This window comes from Emys orbicularis, chromosome 1 (assembly GCF_028017835.1).
Source record: "Emys orbicularis isolate rEmyOrb1 chromosome 1, rEmyOrb1.hap1, whole genome shotgun sequence".
Classification (NCBI taxonomy): domain Eukaryota; kingdom Metazoa; phylum Chordata; order Testudines; family Emydidae; genus Emys; species Emys orbicularis.
The window spans coordinates 22,245,906-22,268,128 of record NC_088683.1 but is presented as its reverse complement, the minus strand read 5'-3'; the positions used below and the strand labels follow the sequence as shown (position 1 = coordinate 22,268,128).

Below are 22,223 nucleotides of genomic sequence, written 5' to 3'. Positions count from 1 at the left end.
AGGCTTACTAGTCTGTAATTGCCAGGATCACCTCTGGGGCCTTTTTTAAAAAAAGCATCATGGTAGCTATCCTGTAGGTTGTTGGCCTCATTAGGTGGGTCTTCAGTGGCTCAGCCCTCCAGCCAAGTCACGTTGTTGTAAAATGGATAAACCCCTTCTTGGGTATTCAAGTCCAAAACAAATATGAAGTAAAGTCATCCAATTCCCTGGCTCAAGATGGACTCAGCCTCTCCTTCCTGAGGATGCCTTCTCTCTTCTGACCCTCTTGGGCTCCTTTAAGTCCAGACCTCTGCTTGGGCTTCCATAGGAAACTTATCCCCTTCTTAGAGTCCCACCAGAACTGTAAGTCAATCCTCACCAGGGTGTTCAGCCATGTCTCTGGGCCCCTTTAAATCCCTTTTCTTGGTCTTTTATACTAGTCATATCTCCTTTTCGGGGCTTAGGCCACTCCAGCATTGGCTGGTGGGGGGACCTGGGCCTGTCCACTACTCTGGGTCCCAGACCAGGGACCTTAAACACAACAGCCACGTACTGCTTCCTTCACTTTGCTGCTGTTATTCCCTGGGCCTGTTCCCACATAGCCCCCTTTTCTTCACCCTGACCTCAGGGCTGAAGTTTTCAAATCCTCTTCTTTCTCACTGCATGCAAGTACCACTAGAGCCCTTCTTCTGGTTCTCTTCTTGATTGCCTGTGACCGATAACAAATACTCTTTCTTGCCCCTCTGGTCCCAGCCAGTAACTGACCTGTTCAGGCCCTGCAACTCCTTTTATATAAGCCTGCTGCACTCCAATTGGCTGCTTCCTTTATGTCTTTCTAGCCTATCCTGGAAGACCCACCTTCAATGCTCCTTTCCTGGGAGGGGATGTGGTAGGACCATAAGGCCTCCAGCAAGGGGCCTCAAAAGGCTTGGTATACACTGCCATAATTACATACCATGGTTAGTAGTTCTTCAATTTCATATCTGAATTCCTTCAGAACACTTGGGTGAATACCATCTAGCCCTCGTGACATACTACTGTTCAATTTATCAATTTGTTACAAAACCTCCTCTACAGACATCTCCCTCTGGGACAGTTCCTCAGATTTGTCACCTAAAAAGAATGGTTCAGGTGCAGGAATCTCCCTCGCATCCTTTGGGCCTGCCTAATTATACTCTTATACTTGACATCCCAAACTTTATGCTCCTTTCTATTTTCCTCAATAGGATTTTACTTCCAATTTTTAAAGGATGTCTTGGGTATACACTTAATTTGAGCCTCTATTATCATGTTTTTAAAAAGTGTCCATGCAGCTTGCAGGCATTTCACTCTTGTGACTGTTCCTTTTAATTTCCATTTAACTAGCTTCTTCATTTTTGTGTTGTTTCCCCCTTCTGAAGTTAAATACTACTGTGGTGGGCTTCTTTGGTGTCCTTCTGACCCACCACAACAAGGATGTTAAATTTAGTTATATTATGGTCACTATTACTGAGAAATTCAGCTATAATCACCTCTTGGACCAGAGCCGTTGCTCTATTTAGGGCTAAATCAAGAATCACCTTTTCCCTTAGTGGGTTCCAGGACTAGCTGCTCTAAGAAGCAGAAATTAATGGTGTCTAGAAATTTTATTTGTGCATCCTGTCTTGAAGTGACATGTACCCAGTGAATATGGGGATAGTTGAAATCCCCCATTATTACTGAGATTTTTTATTTTATAGCCTGTCTAATCTCCCCGAGCATTTCTCAATCACCATCACCATCCTGGTCATGGAATTTATATCTATAGAGATTCTATTGTACAGTTTGATTCATGTAAGATTGTTACAAATTGGATTCCATGTTTTCTTTCACATATAATGCCACTCCCCCATCAGCATGATCTATTCTGTCATTACTATATATTTTGTTCCCTTGAGTGTCATCATTCCACCAGGTTTCTGTGAAGCCTATTATATCAATATCCTTATTTAGTACCAGCCACTCATGTTCACTCATCTTAGTATTTAATACCATGTTGACTTTGGGGTTAGCACTTAAATCCTTATTCTACAAATCACTTAAACATCAATTTAACTTTAAACATACGCTTAATCCCATTTTAGGACTTAAACCCTTGCTTACAGTTAATCGCATGCTTAAGTGTTTTCCATAGGCATGAACTTAAAAACAACTCTGCACTCTAGTACAATGTTGAATTGGAGTTACCATGTAGTTATCATGGTTGTGGGATTAGAACCCAGGACATTTAGCTCTATAAACCTGGCTGAGTGCCTTTGTCACCAAACAATACCTGTGGTCTTTTTCCTTGATAACATTGAGGTCTGCTGAATTAGCAGGCTGCACTCTCTGCTAGTGCTGATAGCACCAGAGCTCCAAGAACAGAAGTACTGAGCAGCCAAAACAACCTGGCAGCAGTAACGACATTCTTTAGCAACATACTTAACAACATGTAGTAGCCTGCAGGTTTTCTATTTCATGTTTGTCTAAACACATTTCACGCCTTACACTCATTAAGTTTTAAAGGAGATAGTAGCTGATCTAAAGGAGGGGTGGCATTAACTACCCAGACGTGGTTCTGCTTGAGTTTGCACTATTAAGTATGACTGATTTTAAGATTTCAAACCCAACCCAAATATATTGTGTTCACTTCCATGCAATTAGGGCTAAATTCAAGCTGCTAGGCTAGTATTAGGACCAAATCAAGGCAGGGGAGTGCTGCATGAAAATGGTGGAGAGTGGCATGATGTCATTGGGGCTGCCAGAAAGAAACCAATCATTCCAGATGCGTTAGGGCATGAGTGTTTACAGGTAGTTTTTGCTGTGCCTTTAATTACTCCCTAAATTAGCCCGCCAGCCACAAGGCAGGGGGAAGTTGGAGAACAGAGACATGGCTAACCCTAAGTCAAACACACCTCTTCTGGGGTGTTGAGTGCTGGGCTGATCAACATATCTGCATGAGTCCAGAATGCAGGCAGCCACAACAGACCTGCATCTTACCCAGAAGCATTGAAAGGTGGTGTTGGTGCAGGGTGAGGGGCTCCATTCTCTCTATGGAGACCTACTTTTTCCAGCAGGCCCAGTCTCTCCACCCTGAACCAGGTGGATAGCAAAGCAAAGTTGTTACTATCTGTTCAGTGACCTCCCACATGTAAAGTAAGTTTGTGGTCTCAAGTCCAGTTAATAGTGGACATCACAAAGCCCCCATTACCATAGCTAGCTCTTAACAGCAGAGAAGCCAAGGAGTGAATGGAGAGATTGAACTACTCTCTTCTCTCCAGAGACAGACCCTCCAGAATCTTGTTGAGGTGCATTAGCAAGACAGCATGAGGCTATCTGCACCACACAGTTCCTAGTTAAATAGATTAATCAGGAATCTCCAGGGCATTTATTTACTTGATTAGACGAGTATCTAATTTGCAATATAATTATGATCATCCAATTTCTGCTTGTACTGTAGGGAACAATGCTTACTGGCCCAGAATATAATGGATGATGTATCTGTTCCATCAGCACTTTCCAGGACTGTATCAATCTGAGCCAGATTCTTCTCGTTTTAGGCAAGTGAGTGGTCTCCATTTACTTCATTGGGACTGCTTCCATGAGTTATGCAAGGAGGATCTGATACAATGTGTAGACATGTCATGGAATTCCTACTTAGCTTAACTTGGATCTTGCAAAAACAGAATGCTCTGATAGATTCTTTCTTTAGCTGAATCTTTGGCTGTCTTGCTCATGTATGGTTTCTATGAGGCATTCTATCCAAAAGACTGTGCTACCCAATTCTCTTCCCATCACCTTTTCAAAAATCACAAACATTCATTTTGCCTAGCTACAGTTAGCAACAGGTTTGAGACTACCAAGCTTCCAGAGTCATGGGAGGACAAGCATGAGGTATCGTGGATGAAGCAAAAAACCCCACAACCATAGACCTGTCTTGTTTTTTAAGAGAGCATTGGTGGATTTGGAGAGATTATGAACTGCCTCTGGAGTAATTGTCATCACTGTTTTTTCAGCAGCATCTCGGTACAAAAGGAACACATCTTTGCATTAGTTCAAAGTAACCCTGTTGAAAATGGCCAAGTTGTAGTTCTAATAAATATGAGCATGTTTTTGCAGAAGTAGCAATTAAAAGTAAATCATGGAAAGGACTGTATCATAAATAATATGCCCTTTTGCTGACTTATGTAATAATCATTACAATATATTGATAGAGAGCTAGGCACTGTTTGAATATGTCTTACAATGATATTTGGCTGTTAATATATTTGCTTTCTTTATTTTTATAGGCTGTTGCATTGTATAGTTCACCATATAATACAATCCAAATAAATTATTGCATATTGTAGAGAATGAAGTCGTGTCTTCAAGCTGTAGCCTCGGGAACATCAGACATTTGTTTAACACTCAGTGTGTCTAGCTCTTAAGAAGTGTGTGCACTTAACATCTGTGCATGTCAGCATGTTCATTTATATCCTTCAGTATTCCCTAAGGCTGGGTTAATAAATCCTTAGCTAAAGTACATCATTGTTCAGTTATTTATACGAGGGGGAGAAGGGAAACCATTTCTGTTGCAATAGGAACTCTTTAGATAATTATTATGCAAAGAGGATTTCGAAGCAAAATACAGTTCTCACCTCTTTGCCTGCATTCCTGTGGGATAGTATCTAGAACAGGATATCCCATCCCAAGCACAGTAAGGATCTCTTGCTAGGCAGCAGTCAGCGCAGGCTGTGCCATACATGTCACACTGATGGAACTTCACTTGTGCTACGGCAGACTCAGATCCAACATACAGTTGTTGCTGTAGAAAATGTAGCACACACTGTTAATGGGCAGAGCATCTACTAGGAAAAGACAAGGTCATTTGCCACTTGAACTTTAGAAAATGCCAGCTTTACAGTTGCCCATGCAAGCTTAATTCCCTTCTGCCCTCTTGGCGAGCTATCTTGTGCACTGTGTGAGGCAGGTCATATAATTGTATGTGGTCATATAATTAAAGGATGCACATAATGCATATGCAGAAAAGGGCAGAATTAAGATTGGACACGCAAGCTCAATTCTGGCATTTCCTAACTTGACTTTGGAACCTTAACATTATTTTAATGTTGTTTTTTCTGGGTGTAATTTTCTAAGTGTTTAAAAAAGCAAACTGAAAAACAGAAATTCCATCATGTGGAACCATAAAAATCCCCTGGTGGGTTATCAGCAGGATGTGGACCTATAAAGTCCCAGCACAGAGCTCTGGCGCTTGAGCCGATTGAAAAACTGGCAGCAGATTTACGCTGTCATTATCTCTGCGGGCCAGCACAAGATGGGGATGAAACAAACTTTGCCAGAGTGTTTCACAGCTGTTTGAGAGACAGCAAAGGAATGTTGAGACTCAGGACTCCTGGGTTCAGTTCTCGGCTTCATAGGGGAGTGTGTTCTAGTGCTATAAACCCTTCTGTCTCTCTCCTCACTATACCTGTCCAACTCTGTTTCTACCCACCCCCTCCCTCTTCAGTTCCTGCTCCTATCCCCCCACTCTACTCCATTCCCTCCACCTCTGTTCCTATATTTTCTCTTCCCCCTAGCCCTGGGTCCTGCCCCACTTCCTCTTGCCTCTCTCCCACGTCTGGTCCAAGCTCCTGCCTCAGTCCCACTCCTCTGCTCCTATCCCCTGGCCAGCTCTTAACCTTTTTGCCTCATGCGCCTATCCCCTCCTCCCTTCTGCTCCTGAACCTGTCCCCACATATGCTCCTATCTCCTCACCCTCCCGTTACTACCCATTCCTTTTTCCAGATCTCTGCTCCTGATGAGACCACAGCTACCTTCATCTCCTATCTCCCCTCCCCGCAACCCCTATTCCTTCTCTCCCCCTTGCACCTCATCTCTCTGCACTCAAGTCAGGCTGCTTCTTCCTTCTTCTCCTTGCTGAGGGGTGCCAGCAAGGTGTGTGTAGGGAGTGGCACGGTGAGCGCACACACTCACAAACTATCTTCCTGCTTGAAGTTCCGGTGCCCGGCATGACAGTGGACCATAGTCGCTGGGAGGAGCAATAGCAGGGAAAGACCTGCTCAGATCCTGCAGCTCTGGTGGAGCAGGTTCTCTTGCTCTGCAGGGTGGGATATTGTATGGGGCTGAAGCATGCTCAGTGCAGTGGAATTTTCAGAGAATTACCAGCCAAACTCTAACAAGTCGCTACTGAGCATGTGTGAACTGAGATTTTTTTCAAAGGCTCATAACTTGGCCATTTTGGGGTGTTTTTTCATGGGATCTGCAAAAGGCACATCCCTGATGCCAGGGTGACCTCTGTGCCCAATTTTATGTCCCTGCTCCAAAACATGAGATGTTAGAGCTTCTAAAAAAGAATTTCAAACCAATTTTGTTACCATAGGCGAAACAATGTATTTTTTCCTTATTTCACACTCAGAAATGGCTGAACCACTTTTGCTGAAACTCTAAAGCCCGAGGCAAACACCTTGGCATGGAACATTTCAGCCAAAGCAGTTAAAGTTTGGCAAAACTATAAGCAACTGAAAACAGGGTCTTATACTGGGAAGTACTGGGCAACCATAGGCATTGCTACCTGCATCACCTATAATATATACACACGTGAGTGTATGCAATGTGACAAAAATGTGAAATGCATATAAGTGCATATAAAAGCGAGATCATCTAATAGTGTGTGATATTTAAATGTGAACTCATCTTAATCACGCTCTGTTTCATTATGATCTGTGGGGTTCATATTATCAAAGCAAGTGGAAGATCAATCTGACTCATGAATTGCTGGCACAATAATCACAGCAGGGAATAACTTTAGGGAAACAGGGACTAAGGAAAAATCTGTTGCTGATCAATGTAAAGTTATTGGCCACAGGAGCATGCAGATTTCCAGGCAAGGAGAGGCTCCTTTGTGCTGCCCACATCCACATTCAGTAGCCCCATGAGAGGGAGGGTTGGTCCTGATCTGGTTCAAACCCTCCAGATTTCTGCTTATCAGTGAGAGAAGGGTCTCCCCCAACAGCCCTTTGTGGTGCTCGGCCCTTTCCGGCCCAGAAAGCCATGGACTCAGTTTCGAATTCCTGCCCTCAACCAGGCTGACACCAGTCATTTGAACTAATATTCAGCCATCCTCTGTTAAAATGAAGATCTGGGGCCAGCTTGGACTGATATGGAGATTCCCAGCTGGGTCTTTTGCTCCCTATGAGAGAAAGAGCTAGGAGCATCATGGAGACAGCTTGAATCATACCCTCTCTGGCGGACACTCAGAAACTGTGATTTAAATTGTGCCCAACACTCTCTGGGGCCAATGAATATGAAGGTGGGGAGTACAAAGGAGGCTCCCTTACACTGAAATCCCCATGCTCCCTTGCTCAATCACTTCAAATTTATCAGTTAAAAAGTCCCTGAATAGTCTCAAGCTATTCCCTGTGCGATTACTATGCCAGCAACTCATGAATTAGATTGATTTTCACTTGCTTTGAAATGGATGCTAATGTGAACCCTGCAGATTTATACAGCAATGAAAAACCTAAATGTTTCATAAAAAGCAGAGCATGATTAACTATGAGTTTATATTAAAACATTATCATATATTACTTGACCTGATCTCTTTATATATGGTACCCAGCTATATACAATTTAGATCTTTTCCACATTTCAGTTATAGTCATGTTATTTTAAACACAGAAAAATACTTGCCCTCTTTGAAGATATTTCCATAGAAATAATAGGAACTGGCACCTGAAAAAAATAAGAGATTGGTCCTTTGCTTTACATGGAAATCAAAAGAAATGCCTTGTTTATGACGACTGTACATTTAACAGAAAGAGTATTAGTATTTACTCAAGGTATGTGGCTCTCCTCTCTATACCATGTGAAATACCCTCATTTTCTCTAGGTCACTTTGTCAGAGTGAAGGAAATTGAGAACTATTATTTTTATAAAAAGTGATTTTTTTAAAACCATATATTTTTAATTCAGGGACCAATATCAAACCCAATGGGAACATGGCAGTTCCCATGCTGACCATAATGTCAAGTCCTGGTTTCACTGATCCCTTTTGTCCCACTTCAATATGATAAGCAGAGGGTTCTTTATAGATGGCAGGCTGACTATAGATAAGATTAAATTATCTGACATTCCATCTTGTGGCATTGTCCCCTTTGTCTTTTTCTCAGACTTCCTGTGACACTGGCAGAAGAGAGTTCTCATGGACTACACTGAGAACTAGTCCCACTTACTGGTCCAAGCCCTGTAGTCCTAGGACTGTAGTGACTCTGTGGATAGGATTTCATTACATCTAGTTTGCTACACACCAAAAAACTGTGATTTTTATTAAGGAAAAATTCTTATTGAGTGCAACAGGAAATTTTTCTAAGCAGGGACTCAAGATCTGGCCCACAGTATATACTGAATCTCTCTTTCTGGGCCCCAGTTTTTAGCTGGACCTTCACTAAATCTCCAGTAACCTGGGTGCAATGTTATGCTTGCAATTTAACCCATTTAGATGCGTAACTGACTATTTTTGGGGGAGGGATAAAATCACGTAGTTAGTCTTCTACCTATAAATTAGCCTAAAATCTTACAGGCTCTGTTTGAACATAAGACAGTCTCATAAGCAAATTAGAGAAATATGGTCTAGATTAAACTGCACAACTGGTTGGAAAATCATGCTCAAATAGTTTGCTGTCAAACTGGGAAGACTTATCTATTGGGGTCCCAGAGAGATCTGTCCTGGGTCCAGAACTATTCAACATTTTCATTAATGGTTTGGATAATGGAGTGGGGAGTATGCTTATAAAATTTTGGATGGCACCAAACTGGGAAGAGTTGCAAGCATTTTGGAAGGCTGGATTAGAATACTAAATGACCTTTACAATTTGGAGTTGATGAAATTCAATAAAGACAAGTTCAAGGTACTACAATTAGGAAGGAAAATTCAAAAGCACGAATACAAAATGAGTAATAACTGTCTAGGCAGTAGTACTGCAGAAAAAGATCTTGGGGTTATAGCAGATCACAAATTGAATATGACCCAACAATGTGATGCAGCTGTGAAAAAGGCTAATAGAATTCTACAGTGCATTAACAGTAGTATCATATGTAAGACCCAGGAGGTAATTGCCCTCTCTACTTTGCTTTGGTGATGCCTCAGCTGGAGTACTGAGTCCAGTTTCAGGCATCACATTTTTAAGAAAGATGTGGACAAATAGAAGAATCCAGAGAAGACCAACAAAAATGAAAAGTGGTTTAGAAAACCTGATCTCTGAGGAAAGATTTTTTTTAAAAATGAGTATGTTTAGCCTTGAGAAAAGAAGACTGAAGGCGGATCTGATAATCTTCACATATGTTAAGGGCTGTAATAAAGAGCCCTTAATCAATTGTTCTCCATGTCCACTGAAGATTGATTCTTGTCCTATCGGCTTAATCTGCAGCAAGGGAGATTTAGTTTAGATGTTAGGAAAAACTCTCTAACTATAAGGGCAGTTAGGTGCTGGAATAGGTACCAAGGTAGGCTGTGGAATCCAATCAATCAATAAAAAGCAACAGAGAGTCCTGTGGCACCTTTAGGACTAACAGATGTATTGGAGCATAAGCTTTCGTGGGTGAATACCCACTTCGTCAGACGCATGTGACACAGGTGTCTCTGTTGCTTTTTACAGATCCAGACTAACATAGCTACCCCTCTGATAATCAATCAATAGAGGTTTTTAAGAACAAGTTGGACAAACACCTCCTAGGGATGGTCTAGTTTTACTTGGGCCTGCCTTCGCATGAGACGATGGACTTGATGACTTCTTGAGAACATTGCAGCTCTACATTTCTGTGATTTAAACCATAGAGTGAAATTCCTGACTTATTTCAGCTCTTTCAGTATTCACTGTGCAACTCCGGTTCATTACACTTCTGTTTATAATGAAAATTTCCTATTGAAAAACTAGCGTCTCATCAGAGTTTCACTGCACAGAGATATTGTATTTTCACTCATATTGATACACTGTCGGCATTTTAATTTAGATTTGTGACAGTTGGATATATGTTTCTTACACAGGGCATCATACCTTGAATACTTGCATCTCTTCAAGAATCACTTCTTCCATTGATTCTGTATCCTGGTTGTAAATTGTAATGACTTTCAACACAATCCCATTATCTGGAAGAAAATAGAAAACACCATAGAAGTCATAACTGGTAGTAATATTTTGATCTTCGTCAACTGGCAAATTAATAACTTCTTTAAACTGATATTGAATAAAAACCAACAAACTTGCAAATGTATTGCATATTATTAGTTCTTTTATTATCCACTTTGGTTTTGAATCTTGAACACAAAAATACATGTGATATCAAATCAGGAAATGGAGGCCTAAATCTTCAAAGGTATACAGGTTCCTAACTCCCACTGACTTCAATGGGAGTTAGGTGCCTAAATATCTTTGAGGATTTGGGCCTGAGATCTTTAAGGGTTGAGTCACTTGATCAAGGCCACCCAGCAAGAAAGAGCAGAGTCAGGAACACAGTTGAGGTTGCTCTGTCTCTCGGTTCCGTGGTCAATCCACTAGACAATACTGCCTCTCACTGCAGTTGTGTTACAATAAATTAACACATTGGAATAACTGTTGGTCTCCCTCTGCTTCATTTTTGTATTGCTGCCTGTTATTAAAGATCCCTTATTTTCCCGAGGCTGTGAGTTTGTCATCATCAGCGGCAATTGCTGCTTCCTGTCTCCTGTTATTGTCACTCATCTCTGATTTACAGGAGAACAAAATTAACCAGAAAGGCACCAGGGGGAAAAAAAAGTTCAGGGAGAGATAAAAGAGATGTACATAAAAAGGAGCCATTCAAGTAGGCTCCAACACCTCTCCTCAAAGAAAAAAATGGATCAAAGAGGTCCATTTTTTTGAGGGAACAGTTAAAAGGAATTACTGTCCGGAGCTCAGATTTTCATAACTAAGTCCCTCTGTGAATCCTGCTGACAAGCATGTTGTGGAACGTTATCCTTGAAGTTTAGACTTCCTCTTTGATAAGCCATTCAAACTACTCCATTCATAGTTAGACCACATGAACACTACAGGTGTTGGATCCAGATAGAGGAAGATTGACCCTTTCCTGCAAAATAATACCAAGGGCACCCCTGAATTTTTTTGCCAGAGTAAAGACTGCATGATTGGGTTCAAAGTTGCTGAACCCAAGATTGCTAGGCTGGAAATTGTCGCCTAAGAACAAATTATGAAGAGAAGAATAAGCTGCAGTTAGGCACCAGTCCTGCAGAGCACTTAAGCACATACTTAACTATGGTGAGTGGCTCTGCTAGCTACATCTTTGCTTTCGCTTGATCAGGGACATTATTTGCTTTTCTGAACATGCAAGTTTTACTATATATACAAGTGTAAAGCATAAAATATACAGTCAACATTATGAAATCCAGCATAGAAGCATACATGACAAGGACCATGGCATATGATTAATCTCACCACATATTGGAATCAAAATTTTAAAGTTTAGAACACAGTATTAATTTAAAGCATGCCCTGCTATTCTACAAGTACACTTCTTTTGTATCCCTTGAACAGTGAAATGTGGTTTCCATCTAAATTTCATGAGTTAAAAGATAGCTTGCACTAAATGCTTTTTTTTTGGCAAACTGGCCATTAGTGCCTGTGTCAAGTAATCCCTGTTGCTATGATAAAATTTAGAGGTATGAATCTTTAAATCATTTCCAGACAAGTTCGATATTGCAAAGATTCAAGTCTATTTCCAGGTCTTATTGCCATTTTCTTAAGTTCCGAAGAACAGTTAGGCATTAAAGGATGTTACCATTCTGTGGGCCTGCCCAGACTTCGAAATATGAAAGCTTGTGACATATTTGACCTTTTCCAAAGTTGTTTTATGGGTGCTAAAAAAAGGTATTTTGAGAAATCAAAATGTATTAGGAATGTCTGAAAACTTAGCAAAACTCTCAAACTTTTGGCAGCTTATTTTTGAATTGCAGGATGGGGCAACCCCGTCTTCCAATGACAAGTTCCTGGTACTGCATCACAGTGTAGGTCTAAAAACGGACTGTTTCTGTTTAACACCAGCCACCCGACTTGTGGTCCCCAGCAATAAAGCCAGCAGCTTGCACTGACTTTTTTGAAAATCAGACCACTTATTTTAATTTCTCCTGAATCTGGGTCTCAGGCGTGGCACTGAACTGTGATCAGTGGGAGTTGCACTTTTGAAAATTCAGGTCCCTTTGCAGGAGCTGTATTTTAGGCTCCCATTCTTAAAAACCTAGGCCCCAGTTTTTAATCCTTCTATTCCAGCCCTTTTTATTTTTATTTCTGCCACTCGTCTGCTCAATGACCTTGGATAAATCGCTGCCTCAGATTCTCCAGTGGTGAAATAGGAGACTTGTAATCTCTCCTTGCATTTGGTGCTCTGCGGCTAAAACGTGCTATGGAAATGTCGAGTATGATTATTTATTAGGATTGTGGTTTCACCTTGATGCCTTTCAAACAGAAAGAGCTTAATCTTGGAGAGGTGTTATAGATTTGTTGAAATTGGGAGGAAAAAAGATAAGATGCCATCTTTTTTATTTACCTGTGCCAATAAACAAGACATCATATTGCCCATCTTCAGCTTCCACTCTATCCACCGCTATTTGTTTTAGGTTGTACTTGCCATCGGTTTTCACAAGTATTGGCCTCTTATGGACAGGTTTGATGGGCTGATACATCAGTGGATGGCTCCTTGCAAAACGGACAGCTTCGTCAGGATAGTCTTTGGTGGAACCATACAGACCGCCATTGACTTTGCTGGCACACTGCAAAAACATGTGATAGGTTGGTTATACGCATGGATTTTTTTTAATGCTGGCATAGATGATATATGATAAAGGCCTTATTCTCAAGGATGCTGACTCTCCACAGTTCCCAGGAGAAGAGAAGGCATGGATGTTTGAGGGATTAGGGAATAAAGGGGGCATATATATATGTGTGTATATATAAATATGTGTGCATGCACACATACACTTACATAAAGGGAGTTTTCTAACCAGTGTTAAGGCCTCTCATAACGTATTACAGAAATAAATTAGCTCCAGGTCTCTAATACATTAGCAGTAGAGCTGATCAGGTTTTTTTCAGACATAGGATATGTCTACACAGCAAAAGCTGGGCACAGGCTAGCCTACCTGGGCTAGCATGAATCCAGCTAACATGGGTAACAACAGCAGAAACAATGCAGCACAGGCTTCAGACTCTGCAGGCTAGTGAGCCGAATATATCCCCAGGATCCATGCTGGGTTTCTACTGACTGTGCTGAGCTGTCTTCAATGCAGTTGTTACCGAGTTAGCTGGATTCAAATAGCTCGGGTAGGCTAGCCCATGCTCAGGCATACCCAGAGACCTTTATTTTATTGGGAAAATGGCTTTTTTTTTTGTAAAAAGATTTTTTGATGAAAAATTGACATCATCAACATTTTTAGTTTTTCACAAAAAGTGTAGTGCCTCTTTTCCCCTCCATTTTCATTTAAAATGTTATCAGAATGGTTCTTGGCTTTTTTTCATTAATCATAAGACAGTAGGGAGAAAGACGTTTCCTACTCAGTACAGCCAGCCATGAAAAATGAGCAAAACTGCAACATTTGGTATCAATCTATAGTTTATTTTACTTTGATTGCAGAACGTACCATAATAGGAAATTAAGCACATTTAAAAAATGAATCCCACCGCACCAGCAGTAATTCTTGATCTCAAGACGCTTAGTGGTATTGCATTTAATTCTCATTTCTACCTCATAATGACAGTATTATATATCACAGGTTAGCCTGAAATACCAATGTTTGCCTTGATCAGTCTACCATTTTGCAAAGCAAATACACGGTAAATCAGTGATTGGAGCGAATTGACTGATTGGGTTAAATTTACTTATAGGGCTAAACTGTGGCATTATCCATAAAAGTTAATTTTTAAATATTATGTAAAGAATAGGATAATGTCCCCTAACTTAACATAGATTCTTCATTTCAAATTTGCCTCATGATCTCTAATTGAAAGCGTTTATGAGCAAGCTGGAAATATTTCAGTAACATTCACTTCCTCCCAATCTCCGCATGGCAGTGTGGTTTTCAGAAGCATTTCAAGCAAAGCCACAGTAGCAGGCTCTCCCTACTTAAATTGGATTTTCAATCAATAAAATGAAATAAAATCCTCTTAATGTTTACTGGAAATGGTCATTTTAAACTTGCAGCCAACTATAATTGACAATAACAAGCTCCTGCACTTGTCAAAGGGGGAGAAGTTTGTTTCCACTTTTGGGGGTTGGCTCCATGAATGCTCAGTGTTGACTTGGAAGTAATTGTCTAATCAGCCTAAGGATGGAGTTTCACCAGCTGTTTGTAATAAAGGGAAAGGGTTTGGGGTTTTCAGAGAAGCTGAACCTCCGCTTTCCCTGGACTGCACAGCATATCGAGTAGCACTGCCAAGTTCCATTGCAAAGTTCCAACTCAAGAGAGATTTAATAAATACGATCCTTTGCAGGCTTTTATTTTTGAATTAAAAGCAGTAAGGCACTCTAGAAAGGAACTGGTAGATGCAGCTGCCTCTAAAGTTTCCCTTCAACACCATTTCTGAGGAAGCTGGTGTTGTTTTCAGAAGCACCACAGTAAAAATACACTAGATGTGACAACGGAATAGTAGCCTGATTACACACATGACCAAAGTAATACTTCCAGCAGATACAGACTGTAGAGTCTGCCAGAACCAGTCAAGTTCTACCAAATATGTGAGCTCTGGGTTTGTGTGATTTAAAACTGCTCTTCTCCCCCAATTTATAGACTCCACCTAGTCTCATCCAACTGCCAACATCGATAGAAGTTGATTCATAGAGGTGAGCAAGGTTTGTTGCTTTCTTTTGTCACTGTTGCTCTCAGAATTAACTAAACATGGAGAAGGCACTGGGATCAATGCAACCAACATCTTTCCAAGAAGCGGCACCACCACCATGCCACTCCTGACAGTCTGGTCCCCACACACAAACTCAGAGAGCCAGTGCCTGGTCCACGCAAAGATCCCTTTGTGCTACTGAAGCAGCACTAAATGACCCTACCGCTGCCCTAAATCTCAGTCAAGAATGGCTGAATCTTCAGCTAGCATAAAGCTAGCATTGCCAGCTGATCCAGGTCCCATAACACTCTTGAGCACAGGAAGGCAACACGATTCAGTGAACTGGGACTCAGAGTTCAGGCTCTGCCACTCACATGCTGAGTGACTTTGACCTCTCTGTCCCTCTCTTTCTGCTCCCACCCTTTGTTAAGCTCTTAAGGTCCAGGGACTGACCCTTACTCTCTGTTTGCATAGTTTCTAGCGCAATGGAGCAACTCAGAGTCCCTGGGAAGAGACTGTCATTGATAGAAGAGCTCTAATGGAATTGAAATCTGTGCCTGAGTCAATGACAGATACATGGCATTGTTTCCTATCTCTATGGGAGTTCAGCAAGGCTGCATTATGTCACCATTGTTCAACATCAATATTGACTGGTTGATGGATAAGCTTCAGGAGGCAGCCATTCGTGGCATTCACCTGAAGATCATTCTATTTTGAGATCTCAAATACACCAATGACATTGTCTTGTTCACTCAGTTGGGGAATGGCTGCAGCTGATGTCCAATCTGGTAGAGCAAAAAGCAGTACACATTGGTCAAAATAGATAAAACTAAGTCCCTGGCATCCTCCAGCTCTAGATTATAGCCAGCTCAGTATTAACCTGTCCAGATGGGACACTGAACAGCTGGAAACTGTCAAGTACGTGGGCAGAGTCACAGACAGGGCTGGAGGATGCTCAAAAGATGTAGACAGGCATAGAACAGCAGCTCCTGCCTTGTTTCAGGGCCTTCAGCTTGCTTCGCTTGCTGCGAAGCTGAGGATATATGGAACCACAGTTACACCAACTTTATTGTATGGCAATGAAACATGCGCACTGAGGAAGGCTGAAGAACCCCAGATTGATATTTTTGATTCCCATCATCTTCGTCAGCTGCTCCATATCAAGTGGCAAGAGAAGATTAGAAATGAGGATATTCAAAGTCAAACCCCTCCATCAGCATTGATTTGGTTTAGATGACTTTCTTAATATAAACATATTATGAGAATGGAAGACCAACAAATTCCGAAGCATGCATACCAAGGAATGCTACTACATGTCCAACAATCATATGGTTGCCAAAAGCTTGGGTGGTGCGATAAGATTGCCAGGGATGGACATAAACTGAATATACAGCTAGACTACCATAAGCACCTTGCCAGAGATTGATCCAGGTGGCACTGAATCTGCAAATTGGCAATGTCCCTTTGGTGATGATGATGACAGCACAATGGTGCCCTGATCTTGGTTGGGGCCTCTAGGTGCTATGAAGAATAGGGGCATGATATGGGTGTCAAGCTGGAATGGCACACAGCTCCTTCGCCTGTCTCCCCATCAACTGGGCTGAATTTGGTTCCCGTGTAGCTGAGGATTTAGCACAGTATTTTGTCCTTCTTACCAGAAAGTTCCATTTAATGGCTCAGTGCTAGTGGCTTGCTCAGAAAGAAAGAAAACCCAGACATTCAGATTTGTTTAAAAAGATTTCCTAACAGAAATGTAGAGACTAATGTGGAAATCCTCATTCAGTTTTACTCAGTCCTTGCTCTGGGATATGAGGGTTTTGCTGCCTGAAAAAGGAATGAATACAGACTTTCGGAATAGTTGAGAAGAATCTAATCTTTGTAAAATAATCAACCATTCTGCAATCTGTTTACGGTGCAACCTCACTTCCTCTTATTTTGTCAGATACAATAACTGGCATAGCGGTCTCATGGAAAGTGTTAAATTTGGAGATGATTACTTCAGTTTCCTTCCACCACCTGGCTGAAAATTAGGCATTTTACTTCCCAGTCTTTTTATCCTGACTCAACACCAATAGCTAAAGTTTGTCCCCACATCAACAAAGGAACAAAAAGCCCTGTGACATCAAGATGGTATAAATCGCATTTACAGTGTTCAAATCCCAGATATTCTCTTTAGGGGAACATCTTCTATTGTACTTTGGCTTGTGACTCCTACCCCAAAAGAAGCAGCAGAAACCAACAGTAATTTTAAATGAGACCGGATGGTGAATTTGAGATTATACTATAGGGAACAAAGCTGCATTGGTATGGACTAGATAATGTAATCGGCCTTTCTACCTCTCATTTCTGTGATTCTATGATAAATGGATTGCACACAAAGTTTATTTTTGCATATGATTGCTTTTAGTATAAAGCTTAATACTGATTCAGATAGCAAAGCAAAAGCAATACCATGAGTAATGAACCAGCAAACTGTTTACTCTACTGGTAGACTCAGGAGAACAAACCCTTAGCCAATTAGAAGATAAAGGGGTGACATTTCAAAGCAGCATGTGTGTTTTAGCTAAACAGGTTACATATGTAAATGGGCCTCACACAGCCAAAAATCTGCATGAGGCTGACATTTTACAGGAAAGGCTTGTTGAGCCTAACAAAATTGCAGCTGGTAATAATACCTTGTACAGCTAATTAGTTACACAAGACAACTGTGGGGAAGGAGCCCTATGGGGAGAGGAAAAAATCTGGGGTCTGATTCTCCTCTCATTCACACCATGGTTCAATTCCATTGACTTCAACACAGTTACTCTTGATTTACATCAGAGGAAGTGAGAGGAGAATCAGGCCTTCTTGACCCTAGGCCCGATCCTGTGAGGTGCTGACAAACTCTTGGGAGGCACTGTGTACCCTCGGCTACCATTGATATCCATGGAATGTGAATGTGCTGAGAACCTATTTAAAAGCTCCGAAGCCCACCACCAAGAATAGTGGTGTTTAGATCCCATGGTGATGGGAGCCTTAGAGACATCGAAAATCAGAGACAGACAGACAGAGGGAGCCTGAGAGAGGGATGCTGGTCCATGCCTGTGAAGAAGCATCATCATAGACATTCTTCTCCTCTTTCTATGCAAGGAATGTGTGTGTAAGTCATCCCCATCAGAAATCTGGCAATACACCAAATAAAAACTTATATGCCACGCACAAACAACTGTGCAGATGCCAGCTCCTGTATACTGGCAAAATATGCCATGGGAAAAAGGCCAGCTCTATTGTATTTGCAGAGTATGCCCCAGGGTTTCCTTTTCACTTAGTGTGCATTGGGACTAAGATCCATTTCTGGGAAAAGTCATAACAAAGTCGAGAAAGAAGCACATTTATATTCTTCTTGCAGCTCTGTTCTTTGCAAATTTGTAAAAAAAATCTTTATTTCCTTTCACCATGTTTGTAAAATTGGCAAATGGAATGGAAAGCAGGATGCTCAGAAGAAGGGATAGAAAGTGGGAACTGGTTCAGATCAAATCTATCCATCCATCTGTAGGGTCCTGGCACCATGGTACATAGCCATACATATAGGCCAGAAGGGACCATTGTGCTAGTCTGGTTTGACCTTCTGCATAATAGAAGCTATGGGATTTCACCCCAGTAATCTCTGCATCAAAAATAAATTCTGGTTGAGCTACAGCGTATCTTTTGGAAATACACCCAATCCTGATTTTAAAACTTAAATTGATGGAGAATCCACCATATCCCTAAGTAAATGGTTCAAATGATTAATTACCCTTACTGTTAAAAATCTGCACCTTATTTCTAGTCTGAGCATTGGCCTATATTATTGGAATCAAGAACCATTTGATCCTTTGACAAAACCTGCATCAAATTGAACGAGAACTTTGAAGTAAGGTTCAAAACAGTGGATTAACTTTTCTTGATTTAACATTTTATATAGCCTAGATGATTCTACTATAAAGTGGGTGCACAACTGGTTGGAAAACTATACTTAGAGAGTTGTTATCAGTGGTTCACAGTCAAGATGGAAGGGCATATCGAGTGGGGTCACTCAGGGATCTGACCTGCCTCTGGTTCTATTCAATATCTTCATAAATGATTCGGACAATGGCATAGAGAGTATGTTTATAAAGTTTGCGGATGGTACCAAGGAGGGATTGCGAGTGGTTTGGAAAACAAGATTAGAATTCAAAATGATCTTGACAAAGTGGAGAAATGGTCTGAATTAAATAGGAGGAAATTCAATAAGGACAAATGCAAAGTACACTTAGGAAGGAATAATCAATTGTACAAATAAAAAATCGGAAATGACTGCCTAGGAAGGAGTATTGCAGAAAAGGATTTGAGGGTTATAGTGGATCACAAACTATATATAAGTAAACAATGTAAAACTGTTGCAAAAAAAGCAGACATAATTCTGGGATGTATTAGCAGGTGAGTTTTAAGCAAGAAACAAGAAATAATTATTTCATTCTACTCAGCAATGATAAGGCCTCAGCTGGAGTACTGTGTCCAGTTCTGAGCATCACACTTCAGGAAAGATGTGGACAAATTACAGAGAGTCCGGAGGAGAGCAACAAAAATGATTAAAGGTCTAGAAAACATGACCTGTGAGGAAAGATTGAAACAATTGGGTTTGTTTAATCTGGAAAAGTGAAGACTGAGGGGGACGTGATATTAATGGGCTTAAATTGCAAGAAAAGAGAGTTAGGTTCGACATTAGAAAACGTTTCTTAATTGTTAGGGTGGTTAAGCACTGGAACAAATTACTTGGGAGGCTGAGGAATATCCGTCATTGGAGGTTTTTAAGAACAGGTTAGACAAACACCTCTCAGGGATTGTCTAGATAATACTTAGTCCTGCCTCAGTACAGGGGACTGGACTAGATGACCTATCCAGGTCCCTTTCAGTTCTGCTTTGAGCAGGGGGTTGGACTAGATGACCTCCTGAGGTCCCTCCCAACCCTGACATTCTATGATTCAGTACTACATTTCTATGCTTTTTTTGCTCTAACATTTTCCTATTCCACTGCATATCCTGGTCCTGGCAGGGACCAGAAAAGAGGTAGTGAAATACCTTGAGAAAGCCTGGTTTTATGCTATTCCCAAACTACTAAAACCAGAAAAAATTGGAGATATTGCAAAAAAGTCAATTACCACTTCCATGTATTTTTTGCCCCCAAAACCACCAAAACATGTAATCTTTGTAGACAGAGTCATGAGGTGATAACTAGGGTCTAATCCAAAGCCCTCTGAGCCCCTAGGGATCTAACTGTCATTGTTTTACTTTGAGTAAAATATATTGTTGATAGTCTTAATAATGTATTGCTAGAGTCATTACATCCATTTTCAATAGCATCATATTGATATCAAATACTCATTATCACAATTCTGGACATTATGATATTTATCCATCATGACCTGTTTATTTTATTTGCTTCCCAACTTGAATTAGACTGACATCACAATAGAAAATAGGGTTTCTCTTGGACCTACCGAACCAGGCCTGGGGTAAGGTACTTTTCCTTCATACAGAGACCAATGGTATTCAGGTCCTTCTTTATGAGCATAAGGTCCATTGAAGGCTGCTCGGATGCTAGCTATATGATAGACACATATAGCATATCCTCTAAAAATATTGCTATAAAATAAAAATCAAAGATGTTAATGCAAAGATTGTAACTGTAGTGTACAGTTTAGTGGTTGAATTAATCATACTAATAGAACTTATTACATAAATGTAATACCCGGTGAATGCATTAATAATGAGTACTCATGAAATCTAGATTTAGCAAGATATTTTAAAAATATGTCTATGTTTAAATATGTGATTGGTTCCATAAATCAATGGGACTGATTACCTTATCTCAGGTACTAACATGGCCTCCATCATTACCATAGTATCTGAATGCTTCACAATTTTTAATGTATTTAGTCTCCCAACACCTCTTTGAGGCAGAGAAGTGCTATTATCTCTATTTTACAGATGCAAAATTAAGTCACAGAGATAAGTGACTTGCTCAAAGTCACACAAGAAGTCCATGGAAGAACAGGGAACTGAACCTCAGTTTCCCACCTTCTAGACTAGGGCCCCTAAACTCTAGACCATCCTTCTACTCATAGACTTTCTCTATTCATTTGCATAATTTCTTGCTGAATCAGGACCTATGGGAATGATACACCACCACCTAAAGTCAATCTGAGTCCTTCTATTGACTTCAGTGGACAATAGATTAGGCCAGGGGTTGGCAACCTTTGGCATGCGGCCAATCAGGGTAATCCACTGGCGGGCCGCGAGACATCTTGTTTACGTTGACTGTCCGCAGGCATGCCCTCCCGCAGCTCCCAGTGGCCGGGAACGACGAACTATGGCCACTGGGAGATGCAGGGGGCCATGCCTGAGGATGGTCAACATACACAAAATGTCTCATGGCCCACCAGCGGATTATCCTGACGAGCCACGTGCTGAAGGTTGCCAACCTCTGGATTAGGCTCTAAGTGAAGCGGAATTAAATTGATCAGTTATACAATGTGTATCAGCTATATGATATTTATCACATAACTGACATCTTCCTTAATTATAGACTGGACAAATATGCCTCTATTACTGTCATATTTCCTAGCTGGTTACCTTGTAGTGTTAAAGAGTCCAAATATCACTGGATTTTTGTTATCCCGAGTTTGTAGCAAAAACACATCCTCTGTAAAAATGAAAATACAATGTTATTTATAGCTCACCTACTTTTCTCAGTCCCAAAGGACATAGAGTTGACTGCTTGTTAACAGTGTAAAGTTATTTCTCAATAAACACGACTTAATTTCACACAGCTTTTAAAAACATGATATAAATAAATACAAGTGTAATGGAAGATAGCCTACTCTGCAAATCCATTTTATATATTATAATATATATTGAAATATAAGGAACATATGTATTGAAATATTTGTATTAGAAATATATGGTATATATATATTTGTTGTAATTCAAAGATTAGTAGTCACTTCCTGTTAATGATACATGTCCTATATTGAGGGTAAAAAGGGATTAGCAGGGAAGTTCACATTCTGTACAATGTGGTGTAACTTTATTTCTGTCCAAGATATTTACCTAATTCATCGAAATGTGTATCGATTCCATTCATTCCTGGCACAGAGCAGATCAGTCTGGTTTTGAGGAAAGTGCTCCATTTATTCACCAACATTCGCTGTCCTCCCATATCATTCTGTGTGGAGAGAGAAACAAATAATAAATGTAATTTAGAGGAATGCATCTAGAAGAACAATACTCTATGTTGAATTGCGCTTTCATCATGCCTTTCAATGTCTGAAGCATACAATTTCAAACCACATTTCTATTATTCCACTTGTGTTATTATTTTGGAGTCAG

At 40.7% G+C, this 22,223-nt stretch overlaps 1 protein-coding gene across 1 annotated transcript in view; it reads right to left on the bottom strand.

Moving 5' to 3' along the window:
• Positions 1 to 22,223, bottom strand: part of SEMA3E (semaphorin 3E) — a 218,527-nt gene that overhangs the window by 10,439 nt on the left and 185,865 nt on the right. Inside the window, exons 8-14 of the mRNA XM_065404326.1 lie at positions 21,945 to 22,059; positions 21,468 to 21,537; positions 20,333 to 20,477; positions 12,550 to 12,772; positions 10,029 to 10,120; positions 7,666 to 7,707; positions 4,614 to 4,780 (exon numbers count right to left, since the gene is read on the bottom strand). Coding sequence (XP_065260398.1) covers positions 4,614 to 4,780; positions 7,666 to 7,707; positions 10,029 to 10,120; positions 12,550 to 12,772; positions 20,333 to 20,477; positions 21,468 to 21,537; positions 21,945 to 22,059 — 854 coding nt within the window. The remainder of the gene's footprint in view (positions 1 to 4,613; positions 4,781 to 7,665; positions 7,708 to 10,028; positions 10,121 to 12,549; positions 12,773 to 20,332; positions 20,478 to 21,467; positions 21,538 to 21,944; positions 22,060 to 22,223) is intronic.